This window comes from Bubalus kerabau, chromosome 21 (assembly GCF_029407905.1).
Source record: "Bubalus kerabau isolate K-KA32 ecotype Philippines breed swamp buffalo chromosome 21, PCC_UOA_SB_1v2, whole genome shotgun sequence".
NCBI lineage: Eukaryota > Metazoa > Chordata > Mammalia > Artiodactyla > Bovidae > Bubalus > Bubalus kerabau.
Window position 1 is genome coordinate 56,845,276 of NC_073644.1, and position 27,608 is coordinate 56,872,883.

The 27,608-nt window shown below is 39.9% G+C and overlaps 1 protein-coding gene across 1 annotated transcript; it reads right to left on the reverse strand.

Annotated features, from left to right (window-relative positions):
• Nucleotides 1-7,725: 7,725 nt before the first annotated feature.
• STARD6 (StAR related lipid transfer domain containing 6) lies at nucleotides 7,726-27,595 on the reverse strand. The gene is made up of 8 exons (XM_055559040.1): nucleotides 26,844-27,595; nucleotides 26,121-26,204; nucleotides 24,580-24,677; nucleotides 24,336-24,414; nucleotides 20,995-21,121; nucleotides 17,160-17,277; nucleotides 14,629-14,722; nucleotides 7,726-8,254 (listed from the first exon to the last, which is right to left on the reverse strand). The coding sequence occupies exons 3-8, from the start codon at nucleotides 24,671-24,673 to the stop codon at nucleotides 8,053-8,055; spliced, it is 714 nt and encodes a 237-aa protein (XP_055415015.1). The 5' UTR covers nucleotides 24,674-24,677; nucleotides 26,121-26,204; nucleotides 26,844-27,595; the 3' UTR covers nucleotides 7,726-8,052.
• Nucleotides 27,596-27,608: the final 13 nt, after the last annotated feature.

The window sequence follows — 27,608 nt, forward strand, 5'->3', positions numbered from 1 at the left end:
TGCTCAGTAAATATTGAAAGAATGAGTTGTGTGGCACAGGCCCCATGAGGAATTGGGTGGTGGAATATATATGTTGTAAAGAACTAGAAGGAACTCTCCATACGAGTTGATTAAGGGAAGGATGACACCAGAAATTCAAAGTGATCTGTCTTTAGGACTGTCAGATAATATAAGTCCACTTCCTCTGGCCTGTCTGTAAGGTTTAAGATTGGATGTGTTTGAATCTTCTCTACAATTTTGTAGATGAAGATTGAGAGATGAGATAAGGCTATCATACCCCAACAGATACACACAGTGACTACATGGATGGTATCCGCTGTTCCCCATTGTTGTTGTCCCTTTTTGCCTTCCAGATTAAAAACTGGATATAAGATTGTGGACATTTTATAATTTGCAAGGCATAGAGGATGTTTCTAGAAGACTCCAAAGTATGGCTCAGCACTGGTTTGGAGCAGTTCTGTGATTATGTAGATTAACATATCAGTGTTAATCCACTGATTGAGATTTATTATGAGCATTTATTATCACATTTAGATTTATTATGGGCATCTGAGTATTATTCATTTTCAAATATAGGTAAGCATTCTTTCTAGATGTCACCAAGTTCCATTAGTCAAAGTATGCATTTGTAATTATTGCAAAGTAAAATGTTGCACTAATTGATAATTATGAAAGCTATGTATTGGAGACAATAATTTTCAGTTATTGAGTAGGGAAAGGTATTGACAGTTAATACGAATGTTGAGGTGGTGCAAATACTCGATAACTTTATGGTAAACATTCTTTCTGCGTCAACAAAAAACGTGTGGTTATTTGTTTTGTGGCTTTATTTTGTTAATAGGTAACTACTACAAAATTCAAGAGGCGGGGAGTTGTCACCAACCAACAAATGCCTGAAAATATGCTTTTGGCTTCAGTAGGGAGTTGAGAAAACTGTTAGCTGAGGCTGGAAGAATGATGAGGAAGTTGCTTTATTAAAAAGCTTTTATGAAACATTTGATAAAACAGCTACCTATGGTATCTTGGAAAACAAAGCGTACCTAATGAAAGGTCATCTCCAGGCAAAATCTCTGAAGCGCCACCTGGTGGCTTTCAGCTATATGGGTTAAAGTACTACATGCAGGAAAAGAGGCGCTTTAGAGAGAGGAGAGATGGGTAGGCTGCAAGCAGAAATTAAAGGAAACACAGAGAACCAGAACTACTAAAGTGGAAAACTTGCCATCTTACTTTCCAGCCACCCCGGTTAACAAGGTGGCAAAGTGAGCAGTGAGCATATGTCAAACATCAAGATTAACGGTCTCACTTCCGCACCTCTTGTATTCATGCTCCTTTACCACATGACTTTGCAGTTTCACTAAAAAGGCAGGTTTTATTTCCTTGCTTATGGATTATGAGTTTAGCCAGGTGACATGCTTTGCCAGTGGGATGTTAGGATTGAAAAAGCACGTGAGGTTTTTTCCACTTCTTTCCTTGCTCCTTTGCCTTCGTTGTGAGAACAGCTCCATCCCCACTGGAGGATGGAGACCCAGGAAGCGGAGCAACGTCACTCCAGTTGTTCCAGCCCAGGCCATCCTTTCTCAGATGACCCACAGCCAGTGCCAGACTTGGGATAAATAAAGTTAATTGTATGCCTCTGAGGTGTTGTGATTGTCTGTTATACATCATTATTGTGGCAATTGATATATGATAATTTACAGTAGTCAGAAGTAGTACAGAAGTCACCTTAATTTATGAAGAAGATAAAGTATGTGAAGAAAGCGTTAGTGAAAAAAAATGGCAGTGGAAAACATTTTATTCAGTTAAATCCCAAAACAACCTTCAAGTGGAAGACAAAGTTGTTCAAAGGACAAAGTTTGTTCAACAAAGTTGAAAGCAACTTATTAAAACAATTATTATAGACTGCCATTTTTTTAAAAGGATTTTTGATTTTTGTCAAAGCTATAAACCCTAAATCAAAGTTCATTCTGAAGAAACTCATATAACTGAAAAACCTGAAAAAAACAAACAAACAGATTTTATGTCCAAAGAAGTTCAGTTCAGTCACTCAGTCGTGTCCGACTCTTTGCGACCCCATGAATCGCAGCATGCCAGGCCTCACCTGTCCATCACCAACTCCTGGAGTTCACTCAGACTCATGTCCATCAAGTCAGTGATGCCATCCAGCCATCTCATCCTCTGTCATCCCCTTCTTCTCCTGCCCCCTATCCCTCCCAGCATCAGGGTCTTTTCCAATGAGTCAACTCTTTACATGAGGTGGCCAGAGTATTGGAGTTTCAGCATCATTCCTTCCAGTGAACTCCCAGGACTGGTCTCCTTTAGGATGGATCTCCTTGCAGTCCGAGAGACTCGGAAGAGTCTTCTCCAGCACCACAGTTCAAAAGCATGAATTCTTCTGAGCTTAGCTTTCTTCACAGTCCAACTCTAACATCCATACCTGACCACCGGAAAAACCATAGCCTTGACTAGACAGATCTTTGTTGGTAAAGTATTATCTCTGCTTTTTAATATGCTATCTGGGTTGGTCATAATTTTCCTTCCAAGGAGTAAGCGTCTTTTAATTTCATGGCTGCAATCACCATCTGCAGTGACTTTGGGGCCCCCAAAAATAAAGTCTGACATTGTTTCCACTGTTTCCCCATCTATTTCCCATGAAGTGATGGGACCAGATGCCATGATCTTAGTTTTCTGAATGTTGAGCTTTAAGCCAACTTTTTCACTCTCAAAAGGCTTTTTAGTTCCTCTTCACTTTCTGCCATAAGGGTGTTGTCATCTGCATATCTGAGGTTATTGATATTTCTCCTGGCAATCTTGATTCCAGCTTGTGCTCCTTCCAGCCCAGCGTTTCTCATGATGTCCTCTGCATATAAGTTAAATAAGCAGGGTGACAGTATACAGCCTTGATGTATCATTATATGTGCCACTTGAACCAGTGTAGTGAAGGTGTACAAAATAGTGTCTGCAGGTATCGTCTAGAAGCTGACAAAACTGAGAAATTATTTTTTCTTGCACCCTGTCAAACTTTAAAATATGGACTTCAGAAAAATTTAAGCAAAATTATAATAAATATCTTTTGATAAAACTTCAGGTTTATCTATCCCAGTTCTTCCTATGATGTTGATAATAGGAGGGACCTTAATTTGGACAGATACTGATTTTAATACTCATCTATTTGATCAAAATATATTTAATTCAATGTACTTATTTTTATAGAATTTAAAATTGTAAATTTATTCTGTTAAGTATCTCAAGACGTGAAAGACATCTAGGATGAAACTCATTTTCGTTGATAGTGGATGCAATTTTGTATTTCACAGAGTCTTGGTGCTTTTTCTGGCTTGTGAGATTAACTGCATACACTGGTATTGTTTGCTTTCTGATGTTGCAGAGAGCTCACGTTAGTGAAACGTCAGCTCTGCTGTATTGTTTTTGCTTTCATTATTTGCATTTTCAGCCCTTAGTTTCTTTATAGAAATCTTTTAAACTTATTTCTCCATTTTCCAAGGATTTTTTTTATTAAAACTATCAATTTAAACTTACCCATAGAAAACCCAGTTTTCAAAATATACTGAAAGCCAACAGTCACTTCAGAACTTCCACATTGTGGGACTTATTCTTACTCCTCAGAATGTCATGTATGATGTATGTGTCTCAGGATTCTTTCATAAATGGCTAGGTGTGACAATGGAGTCAAAGTACTCAGTATGTATTAGTAATTAGCTATTTGCTTTTTTGAAAAAAAAAAAAAATAGAAGTGGTACTGTTTTATTTCTGCACTCCAGTGGAACCCCCACCCCCACCCCTTTTGCTTTTTCTACCACAGATGCTGGAATACCTTTAAATACCAAGCATGGCCATGTGCTCCACTCTTGGCTAATGAGATGTGAGCGTCTTTGAATGAGGGGGTTTCCAAAAAAGCTACTGTAACAGGGTGAAATCAAGTAAAATGTCTTAGCTTTTACCCTTCGTTGTCCTGCCCATAACACCGGGGCAGAAAGGAGCTGCAAGCAAAGCAGAATTGATGTAAAGAGCCTCCCCGGTCTCAGTTATCATTAGTTTGGTACTGTGCATTCCCAGACTTCTTGTATGCGAGCAGTAAACTTCTCAACAGTATGTTCTCTGAAAGTCCTTTTTTTATTTTTGCAGCCAAATATTTTCTTAATTGATATAATCATGTTCTGATTCATTAACATATGTCCAGCATCATGGTTAGATAAGATCCAAACTATGAAGGTGCATAGGGAATAAGCATTTATTTGATTCAATATAAACATTTTATTTTGGTAATTCCAGTAATGTCTGAGTATCTGAGATTATTAGGAGAGTTGCATGATTAGATTATTTAAAAGATTTAAAAATCAGTTTAGAATTATTTTTATTTTTCATATTATTTGGATGACAGTATCACCTTCAAACTTGTGTTATATGGGATTTTTGTTACTGCAGATGACACCTTTCATAATACTACTTCATAAGGCCTTTCTTAGAGCAAAACTTTTAATTTTGATGAAGATTAATTTATTACTTTTCCTTACATGAATCATACTTTTGGTATCCAGTGTAAGAACTCTGCCTAGCTGTAGGTTATGAAGATTTTTCTCCTAAAAGTTTTATAATTGAATGTTTTACATTTAAGCCCCTGTTCCATGTTAATTTTTTTATAAAGTGCAAGGTTAGGTCTTTGGATGTCAGTTACTTCAACACCATTTGCTGAAAGGTTGTCCTTCCTCCACTGAATTGCTTTCGCACCTTTGCCGGCTATCAGACGGGGGCTTCCCAGGTGGCTCAGTGGTAAAGAATCCACCTGCCAATGCAATGGCACCCCACTCCAGTACTCTTGCCCGGAAAATCCCATGGATGGAGGAGCCTGGTGGGCTGCAGTCCATGGGGTCGCTAGAGTTGGACACGACTGAGCGACTTCACTTTCACTTTTCACCTCATGCACTGGAGAAGGAAATGGCACCCCACTGCAGTGTTCTTGCCTGGAGATTCCCAGGGACGGGGGAGCCTGCTGGGCTGCCGTCTGTGGGGTCGCACAGAGTCGGACACGACTGAAGCGACGCAGCAGCAGCAGCCAATGCAGGAGACACAGATTCGATCCCTGGCTCGGGAAGATCCCTTGGAGGAGGAAATGACAACCTGCTATGGTATTTTCGCCTGAAAAATCTCATGGACAGAGGAACCTGGCGGGCTCCAGTCCATGGGGTCACAGAGAGTTGGACACGACTGAGCATGCATGCACAGCCATCGAATGTGCTTTAAAGTACTCCCGAGGATACATTAATGACATTTGCCATTTTCACCTCTGTTTACCCATTCTGGTCTTGCTTTCCGAAGGACTGTGGACCGTTTTGAACGATCCGTCTTGGCAGGCAGTCTCCTAGTTGTGGTGTCACGGAGGGCTGGTGGAAGTGTGCACTCAGCTTCCCACCAGGCCCAGCTCTCACCACCCTGCTGAACGGAGACACTGACCGAGCCATAAGGAGGCAGAACAGCCCCGTTCCTGGCAGGAATGGGCCCTGATTTGCATTATGTTGCTTCCAATTACAAATACAAGCTCAGCTCTGCACTTGGTCTCGAGGACACCAGGGCAGGATGGGGACGTGCAGTGCCGACCGGCCCCACGACCCACACCTGGTTTCGCCACCTAGGAGCGGAGGCCCAGATTCCTGCTGAGCCCCGCTGACTGCAGCCAGGGGGCACCGGTTTCCTTAAGTGGTGCAGATGCCCACAGATTTGGTGGCTTGGAGGAACAGATATTCTCCATTCCGGCGGCCGGAAGTCTGAAATCCAGGCGTCCTCAGGGTCGCGCTCAGTCTGAAGGCTCTAGGGGAGAATCCTTGTCCCTCGGCTTGTGGTCGCAGCATGTCATCCCCACCTCTGTCTCCACACAGCCTCCTCTTCGTCACACGGCTCTCCCATGTGCAACTCTTCCCGCACTTGGGGTTGGATTGAGAGCCCACCCAGATGATCTAGGGTGACCTCATTCTGAGGTTCTTAATTACATCTGCCGAGATCCTTTTTCCAAATACAGTCACAGGCTCCAGGGATTTGACAAGGACATGCCTTTTGGGGTCACCAGTCCACTCACCACAGACGGGAGGCCATCGCAGCTGGGTGGGGTGGGCCGCTTGGCATTTGCTGGGTCGCGGTGACACCGGGGATCAGGGAAGCTGACTGGTGAGCAGCCCTTCCTTGAACTAGCTGGTTAATTCATGGTGCTGCCAGGCGGGGCTGAAAGCTCATTTTGCCACTGGCTTTCACTGCCACCACCCCAGCCGGGATACCAAGGCTCTGAACCTGCCTCTGGCGGTGAAGGTGGACAGGGAGCTTCTGCTCAACCTTGCAGACACCAGGAGGCGGGGCGGCTGAGGTTTTTAGGTTGCTGTTTGGCTACAGTTCTATGGACCAGCCTTCTGTGTGTGGACACTCCTACGTGAGGAGCAGGGGAACAGGCTCTTTCCTAAAGCCTCCCCCACCTCTTCTGATTTCTACCTGCCATTCAGCAGTGCCAGGTTGGAGTCCTCTGCAGCGCCCCGTCTTTAATATACAGATGGTAATAAGGGAACCCAGAGAACTCTCTGCTAGGACATTCCTCAGGTGCCCAGGTCCTTGTCCAGTTTGCCACATTCTTTCCATCTAAGCTGGAGTCATCCTATGCTTGTCTGGTGAGTGCACGGTCTTCTAGTTTTAGGAGGGAAGACTTGGGAGGAATGGGCTACTACATTCTGGCTAGACCAGAAATTGATTCATGATTCAGCTCCTGATGCCAGATTGTTGTTATTGTTTGGTCATTGTTGGGGTCCTTTAATGAACTGGGACCTGGTGGTCCGGAGGCAACTATAACAAAGTGAAAGAGAGAAAGAGGCTGATACTCCCTGGTTTACGCAGAAAACCAACAAAGTCCTTGACACAGGATTTAAGTCTCTCATGAAGGCACCGGGTGCCCTCTCGAGGGGGGGTGAAGGCACAGGGCACCTTCTTGAGACAGTCTTAGAAGCCCGGGCAGGAGAGTGAACAAGACGGTCTCTGCGCTCCAAGGAATCAGCCGAAGAGACAGAGAGAGAAAGACAGACACAGGGACCCAAGCTCTGATGGAGCAAAGGTGCTATAATGATTTTTCTGTGAGTATATATAGTCTGCAGTACAAGAAGTTTCTTTCGTCAATGATAAAGATCAGAAAACCAAACGTACAGTAACCGTTACCAAGGGAACAAGGGATGATGATGATCACAAGGTCAGGAGACAATCCATCTCTCAAGGGGATCGAGACTAAGCAGTTTTGTCGTAAAGAGAATGTTTACTAAAGGAGATTCAAGCCTGTCTCACACAATGACCCCAGTTCCTGGGAGCAGTGTGCTGTTCCGCTTAAAAAGAAACAAAGGACTTGTGAGAAACAGCACGTAGGAATCCTCCTGTTAACATTCCCCAACAGGTCACTAAGAGGTGTCCAAGATTTTTGTGACCCCATGAATAGCATCCTGCCAGGCTTTTCTGTCCATAGGATTTCCCAGGCAAGAAAACTGGAGTGGGTTGCCGTGCAATCCTCCAGGGGATCTACCTGACCCAGGGATCGAACTTGCATCTCCTGTATTGGTAGGCGGATTCTTGACCACTGATTCATTAGGGAAGCCTGCACATTACAGACATCAACTGTCAAACATTCTAGCGGACTTCTTTTCAATTTTTACGTTCACGTTTCCTACAGTTATCGATTTAAGCAGTAGGTAAAACAATTTAAAATATATTTTAATCTTTAATTAGTGCTGACTTCTGATTGTATATGCTTCCTTTTTGATGCTTTTTGCAGAGAATTTTCCAGGGGAAAAAGCAAAAGATAAAAGTGCATTAAGAACCCTTGTTATTTAACATTATTCTTATATGAGATTAAAAACTGTATTTAATGCTGTTGTCTTGTACAACTGTGTGGTCTTATTTTCACGAAGTACCTTCAGTAATTTGTTCAAGAATACTGTTTAGAAGAGTGTCACAGTATTTATGCATATTGACTTAGAAGCAAAAGGCTGTAACTGCCTCACATGATTTTAAATGGCCTCATTTCTTCTTTAGGAATGATGAATGCCCATTATGATGATATCCACGTCTTGATGGAATTTTTTGTGTCTTTATTCCATCTTTTACATTGATCATGAAGCTTACTAAACTGGAAGGCATAGTTGCTTCAATTATTGATGGGGCCAATTTTCCTCTCATTTCTGTCTGAACAAACATCACTAGTTTGGAATATGCTGGATTCCTGTAAACAAAGGAAGAGTTAAAAAATACAAAGAATTTTTATCTATTGAATTTACAAGTTTATTAGAAGCAGGATTCTTAGTTACCATTGATTGCCAACACTGCTTATGACAGGGGAAATAGTGACTGAAGAAGGAAAAAACATGTGGAATGATTTGCACACTCAAAATTATTTTACATAAAAATATTAAGTAGTCAGACTATATCTTAAAGTCTTCAGTTTTAGTTATCATTTCTTTCTTGTCATTTTATCAACTTTTTAAAATTATAAAAGTAATGTATGCTTATGAAAATTTAAACAGTAGAGCATTTTCATAATTCCTCTTCACTCTGTTCCCCAGAGACAGTCACTATTTATAGTGTTGACTGTATCTGTTCAGATTATCATCTATGGATATACGAAGACAACACGTGTGTACACATATGTTTATGTACCCTATATACATGCACATGTACATTCTTACTTTTGCAAAAATGAGACATATTTATTTTTCTGGAACTAGTTTCATTTTCCTCTTAGTATGATACCATGCACCTCTGTGTCTATACAGATCAGCTTATTGTTTTTAATGATTGCATATGGTATTTCATATTCTATTAACCAGTCCTCTATTGACTATCATGGAGTTATTTCTTACTTTTTGCCACAATAAATAAAGCTGCAATAAAACACCTTGTAATATATCCATTTGCATGTCTAGAAATATTGAGTTTCTAGGTCAATGTTTTTGTGTATTTAACATTTTGAAATGTTATCTCCAATCTACCTTCCAAGAAGACCATAGTAGTTTATATTCTAACCCAGTGAACTTCAAACTAGAGGATATGAAGACTTGCCAAGGGGTATGAGAGGCTGAATAACATTTAAGGGAATAAATTTTCAAACCTCTGACTCCCATGTACCTTTTCCTTAAACTGATCTAAGAATATATCTCTGATGGACATTCCAGCTTTTGTTCCACCAGCCTGATCACACCAGCCTTCTTTATAGAAACTTCTGCTTTATAGAACCAAGGGATATCTGTCATCTCCCCTAAATAAGACTGAATAGTACTAAGGTGCTTTACCCTGGCATATAAACATGAGTTGCTAAAGGAAAAATTCCATCAATTGGAAGTGAGTTAAGAAAGTGAATGACAGATGACAGTAATAAAACCTTACCATGTCAATTCTTTGCTTTCAATAAAATTTAAGGATCTAATTGAGTTGTCAGCTGATAAGTCATTAAAAACGATTTTTGATTATAGGTCACTATGTAACATGGAATATAACTCAGAAGAATGTCAAGGGATTGTGTGATGGCACTAGAGTTCTACTCTCCATTTTAACCCACCTGTTCATGTGAACAAAGTTTCCTACAGTTACATTCATAAAAATGCAAAGTAGAAGTAGACTTGATGTCGTTCTATCTGATGGGATATCTAGAGCAGGCCTTTTGTCCCACGTTTTTTACAGGTAGGTGAGTGTAAGTGATAGAAGCATTTACTCTCGAACCAGAATGCATAGTTTGAAGCTGAGCTTTGCTGTTACCTATGTGAAACCTTGAGAAAGTTACTTAATTTTTCTGGGTTTCCATTTTCTTTTCTGCAAAATGGGGATAGTAAGACCATTACTTTATGGGGTTCTTGTGAGGATCAAATAGTTGACATTTGGTATCTGTAAATTGTAACAGTGTCTGACACATAGTAAATGCTAAGTTTTGCTACTAAGAAGTGTTTCCAGTAACAATTTGCTTTTACATTTAACAATTATGTAATACATTTTTATTTTGATCAATGGGTAATAATAACAATTTAAACCAGTACAAATAAACTTATTTTAACATTTAGATACTTCAGTTCAGTTGCTCAGTCATGTCTGACTCTTTGTGACCCCATGAACTGTGGCATGCCAGGCTTCCCTGTCCATCACCAACTCCTGGAGTTTACCCTAACTCATGTCCATTGAGTCGGTGATGACATCTAACCATCTCATCCTCTGTCGTCCCCTTCTCCTCCTGCCCTCAATCTTTCCCAGCATCAGGGTCTTTTCAAATGAGTCAGGTCTTGGCATCAGGTGGCCAAAGTATTGGAGTTTCAGCTTCAACATCATTCCTTCCAATGAACACCCAAGACTGATCTCCTTTAGGATGGACTGGTTGGATCTCCTTGAAGTTCATGGGACTCTCAAGAGTCTTCTCCAACACCACAGTTCAAAAGCATCAATTCTTCAGCACTCAGCTTTCTTTATAGTCCAGCTCTCATGTCCATACATGACTACTGGAAAAACCATAGCCTTGACTAGATGGACCTTTGTTGGCAAAGTAATGTCTCTGCTTTTCAATATGCTGTCTGGGTTAGTCATAACTTTGCTTCCAAGGAGTAAGTGTCTTTTAATTTCATGGCTGCAAATCACCATCTGCAGTGATTTTGGAGCCCCCCCCAAAAAAGTCTGACACTGTTTCCACTGTTTCCCCATCTATTTCCCATGAAGTGATGGGACCAGATGCCATGATCTTCATTTTCTGAATGTTGAGCTTTAAGCCAACTTTTTCACCCTCCTCTTGCACGTTCATCAAGAGGCTTTTTAGTTCCTCTTCACTTTCTGCTATAAGGGTGGTGTCATCTGCATATCTGAGATTATTGATATTTCACCCGGCAATCTTGATTCCAGCTTGTGCTTCCTCCAGGCTAGCGTTTCTCATGATGTACTCTGCATATAAGTTAAATAAGCAGGGTGACAATATACAGCCTTGACGTACTCCCTTTCCTATTTGGAACCAGTCTGTTGTTCCATGTCCAGTTCTAACTGTTGCCTCCTAACCTGCATACAGGTTTCTCAAGAGGCAGGTCAGGTGGTCTGGTATTCCCATCTCTTGAAGAATTTTCCACAGTTTATTGTGATCCACACAGTCAACGGCTTTGGCATAGTCAATAAAGCAGAAATAGATGTTTTTCTGGAACTCTCTTGCTTTTTCAATCATCCAGCAGATGTTGGCAATTTGATCTCAGGTTCCTCTGCCTTTTCTAAAACCAGCTTAAACATCTGGAAGTTCATGGTTCACGTATTGCTGAAGCCTGGCTTGGAGAATTTTGAGCATTTCTTTACTAGCCTGTGAGATGAGTGCAATTGTGCGGTAGTTTGAGAATTCTTTGGCATTGCCTTTCTTTGGGATTGGAATGAAAACTGACCTTTTCCAGTCCTGTGGCCACTGCGGAGTTTTCCAAATTTGCTGACATATTGAGTGCAGCACTTTCACAGCATCATCTTTTAGGATTCAAAATAGCTCAACTGGAATTCCATCACCTCCAGTAGCTTTGTTCATAGTGATGGTTTCTAAGGCCCACTTGACTTCACATTCCAGGATATCTGGCTCTAGGTCAGTGATCACACCATCGTGATTATCTGGGTCGTAAAGATCTTTTTTGTACAGTTCTTCTGTGTATTCTTGCCACCTCTTCTTAATATCTTCTGCTTCTTTTAGGTCTTTGCTGTTTCTGTCCTTATTGTGCCCATATTTGCATGAAATGTTCCCATGGTATCTCTAATTTTCTCGAAGAGATCTCTAGTCTTTCCCATTCTATTGTTTCCCTCTTTCTTTGCATTGATTGCTGAGGAAGGCTTTCTTATCTCTCCTTGCTATTCTTTGGAACTCTACATTTAAATGGGTATATCTTTACTTTTCTTCTTTGCTTTTCACTTCTCTTGTCTCACAGCTATTTGTAAGGCCTCCTCAGACAGCCATTTTGCTTTTTTGCATTTCTTTTTCTTGAGGACAGTCTTGATCCCTGTCTCCTGTAAAATGTCACGAACCTCAGTCCATAGTTCATCAGGCACTCTGTCTATCAGATCTAGTCCCTTAAATCTATTTCTCACTTCTACTGTATAATCATAAAGGATTTGATTTAGGTCATACCTAAATGGTCTAGTGGTTTTCCCTACTTCCTTCAATTTAAGTCCGAATTTGGGAATAAGGAGTTCATGATCCGAGCCAGTCAGCTCCCGGTCATGTTTTTGCTGACTGTATAGAGCTTCTCCATCTTTGGCTGCAAAGAATATAATCAATCTGATTTCGGTGTTGACCATCTGGTGACGTCCATGTGTAGAGTATTCTCTTGTGTTGTTGGAAGACGGCGTTTACTTTGACCAGTGCATTCTCTTGGCAAAACTCTATTAGCCTTTGCCCTGCTTCATTCTGTACTCCAAAGCCAAATTTGCCTGTTACTCCAGGCATTTCTTGACTTCCTACTTTTGCATTCCAGTCCCCTATAATGAGGGAGAAGGCAATGGCACCCCACTCCAGTACTGTTGCCTGGAAAATCCCATGGATGGAGGAGCCTGGTAGGCTGCAGTCCATGGGGTCGGGAAGAGTCGGACATGACTGAGCGACTTCACTTTCACTTTCCACTTTCATGCATTGGAGAAGGAAATGGCAATCCACTCCAGTGTTCTTGCCTGGCGAATCCCATGGACGGAGAAGCCTGGTGGGCTGCTGTCTCTGGGGTCGCACAGAGTCGGACACGACTGAAGCGACTTAGCAGCAGCAGCCCCTATAATGAAAATGACATTGTTTTTGGGTGTTAGTTCTAAAAGGTCTTATAGGTCTTCATAGAACTGTTCAACTTCAGCTTCTTCAGCATTAGATACTTAGGGTCGCAGAAATTAAAACAAATTTTAAAAATTAGGTACTTATTCTTATAGAGGTATGATAGAAAGTAAACAGTGATTGATAAAAGAACCCACAGCATAAACACTGATTGATAAAAGAACCCAAAGCATAAAATATATTTTATTTGGATAAAATTATGCAAGGTAAAAAGAGTAAAAATATCAGATTTATAGTATGCTGGAAATTTCACCCTCTTGATATAATGCTATGCAAAATTTTAATATCAACTTAAAAATGTGCAAGGCAATATACAATTTTACAAAATTCTCTTAGAGGGGTTTGAAGACCACTGCTCCAACCAACCATATGAGCATCTATTTTCCTAAACCTTTTTCTATGCAGGGTTTAGACTATTTTTACATTGTCTCAAATGGCTGGACTCATTAGCAATTTGTATGGCCTTAAATCTCTATGTGAATTTACTAGGGCTTTACACACTTAACAAAGCTTTTCCAAGATTTACTGGAGAGTATGTTTACTGTAGATAATATGCTTTATAAATTTACTACAGGACTTGAGCTGCACAAAAGGAAAAGGTACAGAAGAATCACTTTTTTGTCAGTATCCTTCTCCAGCAGGTTGCTAGGCAGAGTTACCACTCTGGGTAGAATATCTAAATTAGTGTTTCTCTCTCTCTCTCTTTTTTTTTTCTTTTTTTTTTTTTTGCAGTGGAAAGGGAATGGTGACAAGGTGCAAGAAGGGGACTTTGCCTGTGAAGCACACCTTAGGTTGTGTAACTTCCCAACCAGAGTCCCCACTAGCAGCTGATTCACCTACCTGATATGGAGTAATAATCTTTCCCTTGTTTTATCCTTTCCTGCTGTGGAGAATACAGTCTTGGCTATATAATCAAAATTGATAGATGGGGAGAAAGACTACATTGTCATCATCATCATCATCTGAACCAATGATCCTGTCCATCAATGTAAATATTTGTGGATTTCTTTTAGTTCTCTAATTCAGTAGAAAACATTAAGGAATATGGGTCTAAGTGTCATTTTATTTTGACTTCCTTCACATACATATTTTTCTCCTACTGAGTGGTTTATATTGACCAATATAAAGTTTTACATGTCATTTTATATGCTAGTATCTTATTTAATATAAAGTCATTTAGCAAATATGTAAGAAAGTTGTAGACTGATATATAGTGAATTAATATATATATGCATTTACAGAATATGTGTATTGGATGTCACCATCTTATCCAGTGGCTGGCCACCTGTGGGCAGAGACTCATCTCTAATTTCTCCAGCTCTTCCCTCTCTGAATTTACCTACTGGGTAGCTTATTCTGCAGGTATCTGTTCATAGTAAGTAGTCCACTGGAAAGAATATATTCAAAGTAAAGCATGATTCATTGCTGATAAATGTAACTATTATAATTCTAGAGAAATTTATTTTTCATTTGCAAAAATCCTTTAATAATTCACAGAAGTGACGAATGGAGAAACATAAAACATCAGGCTAAGGTTCATTGGAGGGCATGATGATGTCTGTGAACATGTGACTAGTGCCAGAAACTGTAAATTATACTTTATAGGGAATTATCTATTCTGATTCTACTTAAGATGAAAAATACTTGAAAAACTATTTTAAAAAATGTATTTAGGGGCATTTTTTCCCCCCAACAGGATATACCAGAAAATATTTCTGGTGAGTTAGTTAGCAAGTTACAAACTGAACTAAAAAATGGTTAAACAATAAATATATGGAAATAACACTTACTTTTGCACAGGTAAACATATATAGCCACAAGCATGGTTATAACCTCGGATGTAACTTGAGGATGGAGGATATGCTGGAAAATCCACACTAGTAGCTAAGTGATCAAAAGAAAAATTAAAATGAAACCTATGCCACAAAGATGAAAAATTCTGTTTCCAGTAACATATTTTCAAAAATGCATGGCATAGCATTTGATTTAACACTGACATTAATTAACATAGGTATGTATGTTTGCACACTTGAGTGTGTACACAGGCCAAAAATGAAAAAGTATCATACTACAAGTACTAGCATGAAAAAGTATCACTACTGTCCTCTTAAACTTTTTCACGCTAGTACTTCTAAAGACACTGCTACCTTTTACACACAAGAAGAACTGTTAAAAGTATAATTTATTTACTTTCTGAGGTCTGAAGCAGAAATTGCAAAGAAACAGACTAATCTACTAGGATAGATTTTTTTGGTTTATCATTTTTAAAATAAAATATTTGATGTGTTATTTAGCCTGTCAATGGAGGCAGTTTAAATGCTCTTTTCTGCCAATTCCCTGTAGCTAACTTCAATGTATGATTAAAAATCAGTAGATTTTGTTTTAGGAATTATGCAGTGTAACTGCAAAACTGCATGTGAAGGTAGAAGGGAGGAGATCTGATTATCTTCACGTTTATGATAATTATAGATACTCTTCCTAAAAACATTTTAAAATATGTATTTCTTTAGTCTGTGCAACTGAATCCTGCTCATCAGAGAATTTTCCTATATGATTTTAATATACATAATCACTTCAGTAGGAAATACAACATTAAGCTCTAGTTAGGAGACAAAATGTGGGAAATGTGTTTGCATTTCCCATTTTCACGATCTGTTCCATCATCTTAATAGAGCCAGTTACGTTGGCAAAATGGTACTGTCAAAATTGATATTAACATATTTTTTCTCTGTTTAAAATATGGAGATTATATTTGTCTTTATTTTTTTTAATTTTGTTACATTCCACAAACAAGTATGGGTCTTTTGTGAGGCACACAGTATGGTAGTTAGCACAGATTCTGGAAAATCAGAAAGACTTGAGCTGCTGCTTAGCTATGTAACTTGATTTCTGTAAACTTCAGTTTCCTTACTGGTGAGAAAATGCATGCAAAACATTTCGCTAAAAGCAAAGTACACAGTAAGCTAAACAACAGTGGAAACATTAAGAAGAAAACTATCAGTGTTCATCAAAAACTCATTCAAAGAAAATCACTTAAAAGCAAATTCAGTAGTGATCACTGAATGACTGATTATAACTATTCATGGATTTTATCTTCTATACTTCTTTTTGACCTTCCTTCTGACCATCAAAAATGAGACACAAATAGAATGGTTTCAAGATAGACAATAAGAGATCAATAAGAGATCTCTGATTCAAATGGCCAGTATTTTGTGTTATAGGCAGTGAATAAGTTTTTATGTGCCCTCATTTGAAAATGAGATGACTAATGACAGTTGTATGAAAATATATGAGACAAATATGTGAAAGTGATGAACATCAGTCCCCAGTGGTATATACGGTCAACAGAGCTAATTGTGCGCGTGAGTGCTATTAGCAGAGCTATTACTCAGACTTGTACTCTGAAACTTAGAGTCCTACAAGCGGAAAAGAGTAATTAGCAACAGTTAACTGTCCCTGTCCCCAAATAGTTACAGTAGGGGCAACTATTCACATAGGAGTAGCGAGATTAAATTGAATTTCAGAGGAAAAAAACAGGCTCTAGGCTACTACTGTTCTACCAAAGTCCCTTCTCCATAAATTATCTTGAGTTCTAGGAGTCCAAAGATCTCTGGGGTGTAAACTGGTATGTTTTAAGTGAATAATGCAAATGGCAAGTGTCTACACATTTGCATTTTACAGAGTGACACATTTTTGGCTGGGGGTGGGGGGTAGGATAAGGACTGGAGAAATAAATGGCAACCCACTTCAGTATTCTTGCCTGGGAAATCCCACGGACAGAGGAGCCTGGTTGGCTACAGTCCATGGGATCATGAAGAGTTGGACACAACTTAGTGACTGAGCAACAAGCAATGGATAAGAGTATGTTAAAACTTTCAGTTTTTAAAAGAAATGTAAGCACATTTATGAAAAGAGCTATCTAGTGGAATTTTCTTCAGGATTTTTATCAGTTTTTAAATATACCCATTCTACATATTCAAATATAGAAGTATATATCCAAAGATCCATTTTGTTTCTTGGTAGTTTTGTGATGTACGCTGTGAAGGTTTAGCCGCAAATATCTATCTATATTCAGTGCTGCAGGGTATATGCTGCAAAAAGGCCAGGAGATGCCACAGTCATTGACTATGATATAAATGGCACCTCCAGAATTAGGTTAAAAACTTCAGGCTTACCTACAGTACACATGTATTTATTGGACTCACCAAATAAATATAAGAATAATTAATTGAAAATATTCTTTCAAACTGTGAGTTAAAAGAAAAAAATTTATTAATGACTCATAGTAATTCCCAAGTGTGGGCAAAATGTTTCAACTTACAGCTGATAACATCCATATTCCCTTCGTAGTGCTTCAAAGAGACTAAGTTGATAAAGTCTCGGGGGGAAATTGAGCCCATGGCAAAACTTTCTGTAATGGTATGACACAGGAATGTATCCTGAAACAAATCAAATCATAAAGATTGAAACAATTATTTAATATCTGTTCTTTGTACTGCTCCCCAAAGAATTTCACTAAGTTTGGCCTGTTTTTGGAAAAAGCATGGCTTTGAGGTTTTAAGAATTTATCACCAAGTCAGCTTGCATTTTCAGTGTTAAAGAAATATTAGATATGTAATTATAAGTGCAAGGCAACAAAAGCAAAAATAAAAGAGTGGGACTACATTAAACTAAAATGCCTCTGCACAGCAATGGAAACCATTAACAAAATGAAAAGGCGACCCACAGAGTGGGAGAAAATATTTGCAAATAATATATCTAACAAGGGGTTAATATAAATTACAAATACAATAAATTTAGAAAAGAATCTTGATATTATCTAATATTTGAATTTTTAGATGAAGAAATTGAAGCCTAACATTGGGGTCGTACAGAGTCGGACACGACTGAAGCGACTTAGCGATTAAGTTAACGTGTAGAGCTAGAGAGATGTACAGAACTAGAACCTGGGTTTCCAGATTTCCAGTACAACAGTGTGTCTGCTACTCCACACTGACTAGGTAATATATTCAGAATAACATATTGACGTAGCAGCCTGTGGTGTAAAGCCTAAAATTAAAGACCAGTATATGTGCTGCTTTGACATCTGTTAAAATTGAGTCTTGAATGGCCAAACTGCAAGATCCTCTCTTCACTCTGTTCCCATAGATAAGAGCCCTTAGTCCAACAACTCTCCTTATCAGCAGGATAAGACACAGTTCCTACTGACACCTGAGTAGTGGGTTTCAGTACCCTGCTATCCTGTAGAGTTAGTCCAACAACCAATCAGATCCTCCTGCAAGAATCAGGGGTCACCTCAGCTTCTTGATACTACAAAACCTGCTGTGCACAACTCCTGGTTATTAACTCTGTTACTGAGTGCAACTCCCCTGTCACACTGCGGGGCATGGTGTGTCCTGGGCAGCTTAGCTGAGCTACTCCACGTACTGCTGCCTCAGCATCCATTTTGTTTGGCCAAGCAGCCTGCGGGGGCTTAAACTAACACCAGCTCTTTCACGTAAGCATAGCCTAGATAATAGCCCGCAGAGTCGCAAGCAAATATAAGTTCCTGATATGACTTCCCCAACAGCCCTTCTGGTCAGCAGTCTCCCACACTTCCCAGGACCTTCCCCTTGTGAGCCCCTTAAATCAGACCACCTGTGTAGTTTACTAAAATCCTGCCATGTTTGGTTCCAAATGATCAATCTGGCCTTAGCCTAGGAACCCCAAAGCATTCTACCCACAGACCCTAATAAAGGCACAAGTCCACCTCTGTCTGCACCCTGCATTGACCACCCCACACAGGGCCCCTGACGTGTGCTATGCACTTCCTCCAGGACTGTAATAAACTTCTCTATTTCAATTTCTTTTGTGGTCATTTGTTGAACCTGGCTCACCACTGGCATCCTGTGCCCCACCAACAAATGTTAATTTAACAAAGTCTTAACAGTCTTCCTTTCCTGGGCTGTGATTAGTCTTAATAAACTGCTGTAGATCTTATTTGTCTAAGTGCTGGTGTCAAAGTGTTTGTTTGACCACCGCCATAACCCTAGAGCAGGAATCCCTTCCTCACCAATGGAGTGAATGAGTCAATTAAAATGCACCCTTGCAAAATGAATGCTACAAACATTCATAAGAAGGCAGAAAAAGTCTTCTCATTGTGTAATGTGATTCAGAGATATTATGGTATACTGAAAAAGACATCAAATCTGAATCAGGAGATCAGTATAAGTCCTGGGTCTACCATACACTGTCTGTGTTGACCTTGGGCAAATCTAAATTTCTCTGGCCACCTGATGCGAAGAACTGACTCATTTGAAAAGACCCTGATGCTGGGAAAGATTGAAGGCAGGAGGAGAAGGGGACGACAGAGGATGAGATGGTTGGGTGTCATCACTGACTCAAAGGACATGAGTTTGAGTAAACTCCAGGAGTTGGTGATGGACAGGGAGGCCTGGTGTGCTGCAGTCCACGGGGTCGCAAAGAGTCGGACACGACTGAGCAACTGAACTGAACTGAAATTTCTCTGAATATGTTTTCAAGTCTTTTGATGCCAAATCTACTATACTTTCCATTATTGTAGCTGACTTGCAGCAAAAACAGAAATATCTGAAATGCTAACAAAACTGTATAATTAGTATCATATAATTATGAATGAAACAATAACAATGTTTGCATTTCATTTGTGATAGACCAAGTTCAAATCCCAAGAGGGTCACAGACATGTGTTCTCTGTGGACAAGAACTCCAGAGCCTTTCTCCAAGATGAAACTACTTTACCTTCCCGGGCTTTTCTGCAACCTCACCCTCATTCCAGATTTTAAAATCAGTTTAATAGAAGGAGGTGCAGTTAACCTACAGAGTTGTAAATAAACGGTAAAGTGATGGCAGGTATGTGGGACATTTGTTTGATGAGTGAAATGGGCTTGGAGACTTAAAGAACCAGACTCAGTAATCTGGAATTTTACAAATGCAACTGTTTGTAAAAATCATAAAAGTTTGCATTCCGCCAACATTCTTCACCTCTACCATTTCCTTCTAATAAAATTATTATTAGCCAAAATATAGAAGTCATTTTTTAAAGACAGCCTGCTGCTGCTAAGTCACTTCAGTCGTGTCCGACTCTGTGTGACCCCATAGATGGCAGCCTACCAGGCTCCCCCATCCCTAGGATTCTCCAGGCAAGAACACTGGAGTGGGTTGCCATTTCCTTCTCCAATGCATGAAAGTGAAAAGTGAAAGTGAAGTCGCTCAGTCATGTCCGACTCTTCCCAACCCCATGGACTGCAGCCTACCAGGCTCTTCCATCCATGGGATTTTCCAGGCAAGAGTACTGGAGTGGGTTGCCATTGCCTTCTCTGAAAAACAGCCTGCTAAGGTGTAATTTACGTATGGTGACATCTAGCAGTCTTCGTTAAGTACCAGAGTGACATGGTACTGCAGCAGAGTTCGGAGTCCCTCAGCCGACTCCCGTCTTCTGTTTCTCCCCCTTCCCACCGCATCTCAGTCTCTCAGTCTCTCTTGTTTCACCCATTTCCTCTCCTCCTGAGCTCTCAGTGTGGCCTCCCCTCACCCTGCTCCTCTGCCCTTCTAAGCCCCATTTTGCCTCTTGCATTCTGTCTTCCTTTCTCTCACCTCTAGGACTTTAACTTCCTACTCCATTACCTCTATTTTTCTTTTCTCTGTTTTTATTCTTCCCCTTCATCTCTGAGATAATGTATTTGAAAGTGTTTCTAAAACCACAACCTCATAATGTTATTTCACACATGCTTGTAAAAAGTTACATACTATTTGTTCCTAAGTCCTTAACAGTATCTACAATGTTATCTAGTGTGTTATGACTACGATAAATCTACTGACTTCCATCAACAAGGCATGCTTAATTTTTTTTCCCCTTGATGGAGGAGGCAAATCCATGAGTTCAGTCCTATCAATACCCAAAGGCACACATCTGCAGGAAAGCTGACCAGTTTCAGAATGTGGTATGCACTAAAAATAGAATAAAGCTAACTGGAATTGAACTCTCAATTAATAAAGAAAAAAGTTTTAAGCTTTTTATAAAGATTTCAACTTGATTTGAATATATAAAATACAGATGTAATAAACTGAAATCACTAAGATATAAAAGCTAAAACTGCATGAATACAGTAAAAGTCCAACATTAAACAATAGATTACCAAATCAATCTTTAGTACCATGTTGTGCATTTTCAATGATTTGTCCCATGTGACTCTGTTTTCAGGTTTGAAGAGGAAATCAGATAGTTTAGATGTCGATTCTGGAATCATTGCTTCAACACGATATCTATGGTTAACAAAATAAAGAAAATTCAAAATTTAATTGAATTTAGCCTAAGTTGAAAATATGGTATCACAGTATTAAGCACACTAATTTAACAAATAATATAAAGAAAATTTGAAGGTAATATTAGTGATTTAAAATACTAATATTCCATTGTAAGTTGTTGTTTAGTTGCTAAGTCATGTCTGACTCTTTTGTGACCCCATGGACTGTAGCCGGTCAGACTCCTCTGTCCATGGAATTCTCCAGGCAAGAATACTGGAGCAGGTTGCCATTCCCTTCTCCAGGGGATCTTCCTGACCCAGAGATCAAGCCTGTGTCTCCTGCATTGGGAGGCGGATTCTTTACCACTGAGCCACCAGGGAAGCCAGTAACAGTTTTATTTAAATACGTATTACAATAGTTAATATAAAGTATTTAAAAATTCATTTTTCAACAAATTTTGTTTGTACTGTTTCTATAGTTGTCTTTTTTTTTTTTTTTTTTTTTTTAATTATTTGGCTGCACCGTGTCTTAGTCGCAGAACCCAGGTGGGCCTTTGTTGCTGTGTGCGGGCTCCCCTCTGGGTCTGGCTTGTCTCCAGAGTGCACATGCTCAGTAGTCAAGGGGAGTGGGTGTAGTTGCCCTATGGCTTGTGGGATCTCAGTTCCCCAAGCAGGGATTGAATCATGTCCCCTGTATAGGGTGGTGGATGCTTAACCACTGGACCATCAGGGAAGTCCCTATTGTTGTCTTTTTAAAAGGACTACTTTCATTTACAATTTTTCTAAATTCTTTCTCATAAACTTTTACATGCTGTATTTATCATAAGCCTCAAGTAACTGATGAGATGCTTGTGTGGTTGTGCAGCATCTTGTGGCCTTAACTCTTAAGAATAATATGATATAAGCAGAGGTCAAAAAACTTTTCAGTAAAGAGCCAGATGGTAAATAATTTGGCTTTGCTTCATGACATAGAACATAGACTTCATGTTCCATGTTGCAATTATTCAACTTTATTAGTGCAGCAGTGAAACAGCCATAGACAATATATAATAAATGGGTCTGTCTGTATTATAATTAAACTGTCAGTTTTCACTCCAATCCCAAAGAAAGGCAGTGCCAACGAATGTTCAAACCATACAACTGCACTCATTTCATGTGCTAGCAAGGTAATGCTCAAAACCCCTCAAACTAGGCTTCAACAGTACATGAACTGAGAACTTCAGATTTACAAGCTGGATTTAGAAAATGCAGGGTTTAGAAAACCAGAGATCAAATTGCCAACATCTGTTGCATCAAAGAAAAAGCAAGGGAATTCCAGAAAAACATCTATTTCTGCTTCACTGCTGTTGCTGCTAAGTCGCTGCAGTCGTGTCTGACTCTGTGCGACCCCATAGACAGCAGCCCAGCAGGCTCCCCCGTCCCTGGGATTCTCCAGGCAAGAACACTGGAGTGGGTTGCCATTTCCTTCTCCAATTTTCTGCTTCACTGACTTCTACTAAAGGCTTTGACTGTGTGGATCACAACAAACTGTGGAAAATTCTTAAAGAGATGGGAATACCAGACCACCTTACCTGTCTCCTGAGAAATCTGTATTCAGAACAAGAAGCAACAGTTAGAACTGGACATGAAATGATGGACTGCTTTAAAGTTGGGAAAGGAATAGGCAAGGCTGTATGTATATTGTCACCCTGCTTATTTAACTTCTATGCAGAGTACATCATGTGAATTGCTGGGCTGGATGACTCATAAGCTCTAATCAAGATTGCTGGGAGAAATATCAACAACCTCAGATATGCAGATGATACCACTCTAGAGGAAATCAACCCTGATTATTCATTGGAAGGATTGATGCTGAAGCTGAAGCTCCAATACTTGGGCAACCTGATGGGAAGAACTGACTCATTAGAAAAGACCCTGATGCTGGGAAAGGTTGAAAGCAGGAGGAGAAGGGGGTGACAGAGGATGAGACGGTTGAATGCGCTCAGTGACTCAATGGACATGAGTTTGAGCAAGCTCAGGGAGATGGTGAAGGACCGGGAAGCCTCGAGTGCTGCAGTCCATGGGGTCGGAAAGAGTCGGACACCACTGAGCCACTGAACAACAACCCTCCCCCCTGCCCCCGCCATCAAAAAAAACTGAGTCAAATTTGGTTTTCTAAATAACATATCATGATCAATAAATGAACAACTCTTAAAAATATGGTTTAAAAAACGTCTGCACAATTTCCCTTAGTGTATTTGAATTTGAAACAACAGGTTCCTAAAAAATATCCTTAAAAAGCAGCTTACAGAAAAAATTATAAAAGAATCTGCCTGCCAATGCAAGAGACTCAGAAGACATAAGTTCGATCCCTGGGTCGGGAAGATCCCCTGGAGGAGGAAATGGCAACCCACTTCAGTATTCTTGCCAGGAAAATTCCATGGACAGAGTAGCCTAGAGGGTTAAAGTTCATGGGTTGCAAAGAGTCGGATACAACTGTGGAACTAAACGTGCACACATGTGTACACACACACATACACAATATCCTTAAAAGCACTTACAGAAAAAATTATATATATTTGCAAGAAAAATATATTGGGGAAATAAACTTTATCTTTAAGTGGTTCACTTAATGGAAAGGTGAAATGTTGAAAAGACCACAAAATACTCTATGAAAAAACCAATCTATTTTTACAGTTATTAGTTCTTGAAGTGGAAATTTCCTAGCTTTGTGACGTATTCACTAGAAGTGATTTTTTTTTTCTGTTTTCAAGTTTGAAAATTCGATGGTACATATTACTCTATTTTTATTAATCCATGTTTCAACCAAGTGACTTTATAAGTAATTTCTATTTCCTGTTCACTATCCAATAATGTCTTATAGCTAATGAAGTAGCACTGAATTCTTGGAGAAGGCACTGGCAACTCACTCCAGTACTCTTGCCTGGAAAATCCCATGGACGGAGGAGCCTGGTAGGCTGCAGTCCATGGGGTCGCTAAGAGTTGGGCACGACTAAGCAACTTCACTTTCACTTTTCACTTTCATGCACTAGAGAAGGAAATGGCAACCCACTCCAGTGTTCTTGCCTGGAGAATCCCAGGGACGGGGGAGCCTGGTGGGCTGCCATCTATGGGGCTGCACAGAGTCGGACACGACTGAAGCAACTTAGCAGCAGTAGCAGCAGCACTGAATTCTAGATAGATCAATGTCATTGAATTCAAAACCATGATTATAAATAGGAAATTGTACTCACAGATTTCCATGGAATTTTTTAGAAGCCTTGCTGGAAACAGTTATTTTTTTCTCAAAGAGGAATAAAAAATCCACAAATAAATTAGCTGTCAGATACAGAAAGAAATGAAATATAAAAAAACAAACAAAAAAAATGAAAGTAAAAACCTTTTTTGGTTTGTAAAAGAAAATATTAAAAAAAAGTCTTTGCAATAATTTGTTTTCCATTAAAAAACAAACTCTTGAAATATATTTAACTTGTTTTCTTACTGAATTCTTAACCACTTTCCAGCCTGATGAATCTTGATAGTAACCTAAAATTTCTTGAGCAGTTTGTTGGGCAAGTGCCTTATAGTCCATCTACCTGCAAATATGCAAAGTATTAAAAGCAAATGACTGGTGAGAAAGAAATCATACAAAGATTTTTTTAAATGCTCTATTTCATTTTAATACTATTTCTAAATGTCTGTCACATAGCAATGAACAATAATTCTGTTTTCAATGCATGCATGCATGGATCTCTTCTTTTTTATTCAGTATTTCAAATGAGAAAATGTGATACATTACAAAGAGCAGGCTTTAGCTTTGGAGTCAGAGACTGGAGTCAAATCCTGTCTCTGCCACTGACAAATTGTAAACCACATTATTTAATATTTCTCTTTCCCCATTTTATCAAACTGTAAAACTGGGATAATACCTAAGTCAGTACAACTGATGTGAGGATTAATTGAAACAATACACTTAAACATCTTACCCCTTTACCTGGCACATATTATTTCTAACAGCTCAGTCTTGCTTCCTTTCTCCTGTGAAGCAACATAATCTGTTGATCAGGGGTTATTGGGGCTTTATCTCTTTTAAAGTGAGTGGCAGTGGCACTGAAGGACCTGACCCCTGGCTTCCTCTGCAAAATCAACTTCTTCCTGTTTCCTTCTCTCCCTCTTCACGCCAATCATTTTGAGCTTCCTGGTTGTTCCTCAGATACAACCAAGCAACTTCCTACCTCAGGGTCTTTGTACTTGCTGTTCCCCGTGCTTGTAATGTTCTTCCTCAGTGTGCTCACAACTGACTCCTCCTCGTTGGTGTCTTTGCTTAAATATTCTCTTCAGAGAGGATCAAGTTCATATCAACTCAGATCAAACAGACATATTAAACTCTTGCTAAGGGCTAAATATTGTGGTATCTGTGGCAAAAGCAGTTGAGTATGATCCTGTTCCTGCTTTGAATAAGCTCAGGAAGGTGGTGTCTCATTGGTCCTTTGGCCCATCACCCAGTTTTCAGTTAAGGGAAGCTGGCTGGTGTGGTGGAAAGAATGACAACACAGAACTGGATTCAAACCTTGGCTTTGCCATTTACCACCAGCTTTAAAATTTAGGGTAAACTGCTTAGCCTTTGGACTTCGATTTTCATTTCTATAGACAGGGGATAGTAATACCTGTCTCATGGGGTTATTATGAGGATTAAGTGATTCAATATATGTAGAAGTGACTGAAACAGTGTCAGGCCCTTCTTGGTGATCAAAGGTTAGTTTTTGCTTTTTCTTTAAATGGACATATTTAAATCTAGCTAAAAACAAACAACCAACCAAAAACTCTCCTAAGAGCTGCCTGAATAAACCTTCTCAGAGTTTAATTATCAGCATATGTCTTCCTGCCCTCACCTAAATGCCTTTAGGTTGGATCATAAACTACTTTTCTCTTGTTTTAGTTCTTCGGCAAGGTGTAGCACCTAATTGACATCTATATTTGAAAAACGTTTGGTAAACTGTTATAATTCCTTCTTCTTAGGAGACTCTTGGTTTCTTTACCTTTCCTAGTAGATCTAATCCAGAATTTTAATAACTACTGGGACTCTTCTCCAAATCCTGATGGATATCTCCATATCTTTTAACCTGTGAAGGAACAAAAGTGGAAGCAGAATTATTTTGATCCATGAATTAGAAAATATATTTGATAATTTCCTTAATATTTTTTCAGTGTCTTTGATTTGTACTTTATGTACTCATTCGGAAACATGTACTATATGTTTCCTCAATGTAAGAAAAAGGTAGTAAGAACATAAAGATAATGTTTATGAAAAGAACCTTTGAGAAATTATCTTTTAAAAGGACAGGTTTAAAAGACACTTAAGTGTGAAATGTGGATTAAAATGTCTAAGTTTTTAAGCTCATGCCACTAACAATCCTTGGTTGGTCCCTGACCTGGGCTTCTCCCAGCGTATATAACACAGTCCTTTATTTCCTACCAACAACATACTTGATACTGAAGGATCATGAAATTGCAGATTTTTTGCAACATATCGCTAGAACATAAACTTTCTGCAAGGACTTTGTCTTATTCATTTTCAAATCGCTAGCACTGCTTACTGCCACAACAAACATGTGCTTAACTGAACCACTCAACTAAATTTTATAGCTTCTGGACCTTTTCGTTTGCCAAGAAAAAAAAAAAGGTATGGTTAAGCCTAGTGGGCTAGAGAGGGTGACGAGATGAAAAGAGCCAACGGCAAGACTCCAGTTGGACAGTATTACCTGGTGATGTAACACTGGTTGAGCAGGAACATGTTCAGATGGGATAATGATCAAGGATATCTTCACCCACAGGGTCAGTGGAAAATAAACACAAACCAATATTGAGATGGCATCTTTTTCTGATAACACCACTCGGTTGAAACTGGTTTCTTCGCACCTCACATCCTGTCCCAGCCTTGTAAACAGGTTCCCATATGTTGTTAAGTGGTTCTTTACATCTGTTTGTATAATCTCCCTCTTTCTGGGCTGCCTGAGTGGGTCCCCAATCCGTGCTGGGTCATTGCCATTCTTCCCTGGGAATCAAGGTCCCCAAGGACTTTGTTAAGTGTCATCGCGGGCCCAACTCCCTCCTCCAATTCCGCGTCTCGGAATTGAACTCGAGGCGGCTGGTGGGGAGACCAGGGAAGCCGGGTTCACGGAAGAGAAGGGGAAGGCGCAGAGGGAGGGAGGGAAGAACGTGGTCTGGGGAGCGGCCCCCCGGGCCCAGTGGCTGTCTTATCCTGGGAGCGGGTTTCTGAAAGCAGGTAGGCCGAGCGTGTGGGGAGGACTGGAATGGGGGGGCTAGCTCTCAAAAGACTGAAACGGAAGCCGCCAGGGTTCCAGGTCCCCCCTTTCTGCCCAGTCCCCTCTTGAAGCCTTGGGAAACTGGCCGAAGGAAGCTCAGCCTGTCATCCGTGGAGACCGGCCGCACGGAGCCGTAACTAAGACCGGGAGGACGTAGCGCGTGCGGGTCAACAACGCGGAGGTAGCCTGGGATCTCCGCAC

What these genes read in the sequence shown, in the direction of transcription:
- STARD6 (XM_055559040.1), bottom strand. Translation starts at nt 24,673, where the DNA reads ATGGACTATAAGGCACTTGCCCAACAAACTGCTCAAGAAATTTTAGGT. An exon ending in AAAAAATTCCATGGAAATCT is followed by an intron (nt 21,122 to 24,335) that starts GTGAGTACAATT and finishes TGTTAACCATAG; the next exon opens with ATATCGTGTTGAAGCAATGA. An exon ending in GAATATGGATGTTATCAGCT is followed by an intron (nt 14,723 to 17,159) that starts GTAAGTTGAAAC and finishes TTGATCACTTAG; the next exon opens with CTACTAGTGTGGATTTTCCA.